Source organism: Telopea speciosissima, chromosome 3 (assembly GCF_018873765.1).
Source record: "Telopea speciosissima isolate NSW1024214 ecotype Mountain lineage chromosome 3, Tspe_v1, whole genome shotgun sequence".
Lineage (NCBI taxonomy): Eukaryota > Viridiplantae > Streptophyta > Magnoliopsida > Proteales > Proteaceae > Telopea > Telopea speciosissima.
In genome coordinates this window covers 67,052,381-67,057,199 of record NC_057918.1, presented here as the reverse complement: position 1 = coordinate 67,057,199, position 4,819 = coordinate 67,052,381, and the positions used below count along the sequence as shown (strand labels likewise).

Below are 4,819 nucleotides of genomic sequence, written 5' to 3'. Positions count from 1 at the left end.
TGTTTATTCCAGTGTTCGAGAAACACCACTAGGCTATTAGATTTAACAGTAAATCTTAGGGTTAGATCAAGCAATCAGTTCTATCAACTAGTAGTAGCATTGGGATTTTGATGGAAAAGTGTAATTTTTAAATATTATATATTTGAGAAAAAGAACGCTAACCTGTTGCGTGATTCCTGCACGTAGATACAAGGACGTGTGAAAAGACCGTTCAGCCCCAATAAAATCGAAAATCTCATCCATAACAATGCCTCTATGCTCACTCTCATTGACCCCCACACCGGTGCAGGGGCTACATGACCAGTTAGCGTTCTCTTGCCTTATACTTACAAAAACAAAAAAAAAGAAGCATACAGCTCCCCCCCCCCCCCAACAGGGTCTAGGGAAGAGAAGTTGTTTCCCAATTCAAACCCACAACCACTAGGTCGCAATGGAGAGCAACCTTACCATTGTGCCGATGTCCACCCTAAAAGTATTATACTAACAAAAGGGAAGAAACGATGTTATCACACCCAATTTTTCTCATCTTACCACAGCCGCTTCTTAATGGTCATTGCTTGCCAGGGTATCTGGATCCCAGCCGATGAGAATCAGCTCAATTCTGCCCTAACCCTAAAAAAGCAGTACGGATCAGCTGCGCCAGATCAGCTGGAATCAAATCTGTCTTGACTGATTCCAATGCATCCGATGCCGATTTTTAAAAGGGATCAATTTCCTAAAACTATGAGATATGAATTAAAAAAAATGGGATCCGATCCCAATTTTTTAAAAACACTGTTGCTTGCTGTACTGCACAGAGAAATACAAAATCAGCTGTGTTTCACTCCTTTTCAAGCCAAAAAAACCATGGAAGACATGATAAACAAGCCAGACGAGAAAACAGTTCAAGGCAGTCTTACCTACAAGCCACCACATTCAGTACAGGTTTCCTTCTCCGACGTACACATCAGAAATTTACAAGTAACACATTTGCTATTGACAAAAAACTGCATATTACCAAATAGTGATCCATGTCGCTCGCCAAAGTGCCCACAGCCATCATATTCTAGCTATTGTATGGAGTAGGGAATGAGTGGATCTATAACGCGCGTCTTCTGAAACCAAGATATGGGAACCAAAAAGGACAGCAGGAGACTGCAGGAATCCTCACTAAGAGTGCATAGCATGAAATGTTAGTTTTGAGTTGTTCTGAATCCCATAGGCTAACAGAGTACTTGAATCGCTTAGTTTCAATCCTTTATAGATGAGCATAGTTGGTACAAGTCCCATGCTGTGTCGGATCATAGCCTTCACTTCATGTATAGTATTTAAGCGATCTACTAGCATTGTAACGGGTTTCCCATTTGATGCCTTGACATATATGGTGATTTGACTACAACAACGAACTGAAGGTGATATAACCAGATTCAGAGTGGAATCCTTCTGGATCATGTAGCTGCCCAGGCTTGTGTCCTCCTCAAGCCGTCTTCCAGCAAATTGAAGGCGCTGCTGAGAGGTTGAACCCCCAAGCTTTTGATTAATCTTTGCCATAACATCCTTGACAGTATTGGAACTCTCAACTTCAAGTGTAATGATCTTTCCACTCCATGTCTTGACAAATATCTGAAATGAGGGAGGTAACATCTCTATTACAGACTCTTCAGTGATGTCATAATAAACCAAAGTCTGGCCATCTACAAGCTGCTGTCCAGCATAAATAAACTTCTGTTTGTAAATAGGGATGCCACTCATGCACTCGACTATTGATTTGACATCATGGATTGTATACAACATCTTCACTTCAAGCCTCATGGTCTGCACACAAGATGTTTTCACAGATATTGTTATCATATCTCTTGGATTAAAAACCAATTGCAAGGTTGCTTCATTATGGATGTTGTTAGCAGCCAGAGTCCAGTTATCTTCAAGTTTTCTTCCAGAATAGATTAGTGTGAAACAGTTCTGTGAGATCCCCTCCTGTTCCTGAATCATAGCCTTGATGTTTTGGACGAAATCCTGTTTGTCTACTCCAAGTACTATGGTTCTCTGGTTTGGTGGTAGCCTGACAAATAATTTCATTCCAACTGCACTTTGAAGAAACAGATGGAGGGTTGAGTTCCTCTGGACAGCATAATCAACCAGTGTTTGATTGTCCTTAAGTTCATTCCCATCAAAGAAGAGACCTTGAATCTTTCCCGTAATGCCTTCCCTTTCCTGGAACTTAGCTTTAATATCTTTAATTCTCTCTGACTTCTTCACCTTTAAGGCCACTGTTTTCACGACCTTCAGGAATATATTCATCTGCAACAGTGAAATCAGAAAGAAGGGAAGGAACACGGAGGATTTAAGGTTGTGTGTAACATTTTGAAATGAGAAAAGAAAAAAAAAGTCAATATCTCAACACCAAACATATACAACAATGAAACTGCAAACTGTAGCTTCCATTGCATGTTGCACAACATAGTCATTTGACACGCCTTGAGATGTTATGATAATGGTTGAAATAATTCTGATGCCAAGCAGTAGATCCATGAGCAATCTAGGGACCGGAAGAAGTTTTATGATCTTGTGTTCTACACACCAAAGGAACAACATAAATTTATTATACCAATACCTTTACTCTTTAGCCAAGCACAAATGAGGGAGAAGAAAACAATACCAGAAATAAAACTCATGCCTGTATCAAACTAATCACCGCATATCCTAATATACCAAATTAATCTGGATCCTTTTCCATCCCAACTTGCACTGTGGTTGCTCAGCCACAAATGACGGCATTGAGAGTGACTGAAAAAACATGTACCATTACTGACATCCCAGACACCTTTAATTGCTTATGGCTCGTCAATGCACTTGTTAAATAACACCAGTGAGAATCGGAGCCAGTGTCTTCAGCAAAGCATTGGCAAACTAAAATAAAACTTCTGCTGATTAATTGGTTTCAATAATGAGTATAACCCTTCACAAATCTTGCAGTGATATTCATAGCAGTTTGTTAACATTTGCCAGTTTTTTTCCCATGGATCCCTGTGTGCTAGCCAGCATGAGTACAGACTCTCATCGAAACAACTTTTTACCTTTAGCAGATAAACCTCGAGATAAGACAAATAGCTACTAATACATTGGAACACATTTAAGTTCTAAACATATCAGCATCTAGGTGTATGTGAATCACATTTAATATGCCCCAATGAGATAATGAGATAATTAGATAGTTATCAACACTAAATACAATTAAACTAAGGCACCTTTGGAAAATCATCATGCACAGCATGGAATTTCGGGTTATCCTGTCAGTATCTATGATCAAGCTTGTTTACCAACTCCTTCTATTATCCTCTTGCCACGATGAATTCGCTTCAGAATGGCATTTGCATTCAAGATAGGTAAGAACCTCAAAAGTAACAATGGATCACTTACTTTAAAAATACAGTGTTATAAGAATCATTGGATATTACTAAATCCAAAAATAAAAGTTCCTCTCTGCATTGGAATCAATCATTCATCTAAACATAGTTGAGAAGATTTCACAGATGTTATTAAGACAGAAAATACATGCAACAATTTCCTCATTGATGAACTACTGAGAAATTTATGTCCTGCTTGTGACAGAAAATTTACACATGATTTCCTCACATTTCCCAAGACCTGCATTTTAGAGCCGAGAGGAAACCAAATAGATTAATGTTGCACCAAAAACAGTTCCTTAGTGCCCTTTCTTTTAGAATCTTAAAGAAAATGTATTACCGCCAACAGAGAAGCCCCAAACAGGCAAAGTACAGAAAATTAAACCACCATAGTCTCTGTAGAAAAGCGAGAACCTAAAACGATGCACAAAGGAATAGAAATCGCAAACAAACAATCACACAAGGATTACATGGTTCGACAAGATTGCCTATGCTCACGATGAGATGAGATCTGCTTGACTATCAATGGGGAATAGGTTATAGCCGCTCAGGTAGGGGTAGTAGGATGAATCCTAAACCCTCCCAGACAGAATCCCAAGCAAACCAAAACCAAAAAGTCAATCCAAGTCAACCTTCTCAGATGAAGGTCAAACTTTAGGATTCAATCATAAACAAGTAATAGATATGTCCTTCAGAAGATAGGAATGATCTAATGGCTAGATTAAAAGTAATTAGAAAAAATATGAAATCTGAAACTAAAATTCAGAAAAGAGAAGAATTTTAATTACTCAAAATCCAAGAATTAAATCAATCTAAAATTAAGGTCAAGTTCCCTTCTTGTCAAGTTAATGTAAACCCTAAAATATGATGCAAAGTTAATGGTAGGATTTAAAGTAATTAAAGAATATTCAAGTCTGAATTAAAACAATATAGAATTTAAGAGATTTCTCATTAAATCAAATCTGTGGGTCAGATCCCCACTAAACAATAATTTAATTTTCCTTGTCAAGGAGTCCAAAATTAAAATAACTTCATAGCTTGATCCTCTCACAAACAAACAGACAACACAGTTGAAGGTAAAAGAAGCAATTACCTCTTCGTCATTCGAGTTCAACGAAGTCGACCCTGTATCACCAGTTGCGTTTGCCATTGAAACGATTGAGAACCCTAACCACTTCGACTGAAACATTTACTTAGAGTATGGGTAATCGAATATAAACCATATACATAGGTTAGTCTTAAAAGAAAGAAAAGTCGGCAGGGAGGGAAAGTTTGTTTTTCGGAACCGTCCGATTTCGGTTATACCGTTTAATTAAACCGTCTCAAGTTTAAAACCATAATTGAACCAATTATTAAATGGTTTCTCCGTTTCATTTTAAAAATGGTTTGGTTTGATTTGATTTTGATAAACGATTTATGTTTATTTTTGGCAC

At 37.8% G+C, this 4,819-nt stretch overlaps 1 protein-coding gene across 1 annotated transcript; it reads right to left on the bottom strand.

Moving 5' to 3' along the window:
• Window positions 1-1,021: 1,021 nt before the first annotated feature.
• On the bottom strand, window positions 1,022-4,588 carry LOC122653525 (polyubiquitin-like). The gene is made up of 2 exons (XM_043847381.1): window positions 4,480-4,588; window positions 1,022-2,280 (listed from the first exon to the last, which is right to left on the bottom strand). The coding sequence occupies exons 1-2, from the start codon at window positions 4,573-4,575 to the stop codon at window positions 1,150-1,152; spliced, it is 1,227 nt and encodes a 408-aa protein (XP_043703316.1). The 5' UTR covers window positions 4,576-4,588; the 3' UTR covers window positions 1,022-1,149.
• Window positions 4,589-4,819: the final 231 nt, after the last annotated feature.

What these genes read in the sequence shown, in the direction of transcription:
- LOC122653525 (XM_043847381.1), bottom strand. Translation starts at nt 4,575, where the DNA reads ATGTTTCAGTCGAAGTGGTTAGGGTTCTCAATCGTTTCAATGGCAAAC. An exon ending in TGAACTCGAATGACGAAGAG is followed by an intron (nt 2,281 to 4,479) that starts GTAATTGCTTCT and finishes TCACTGTTGCAG; the next exon opens with ATGAATATATTCCTGAAGGT.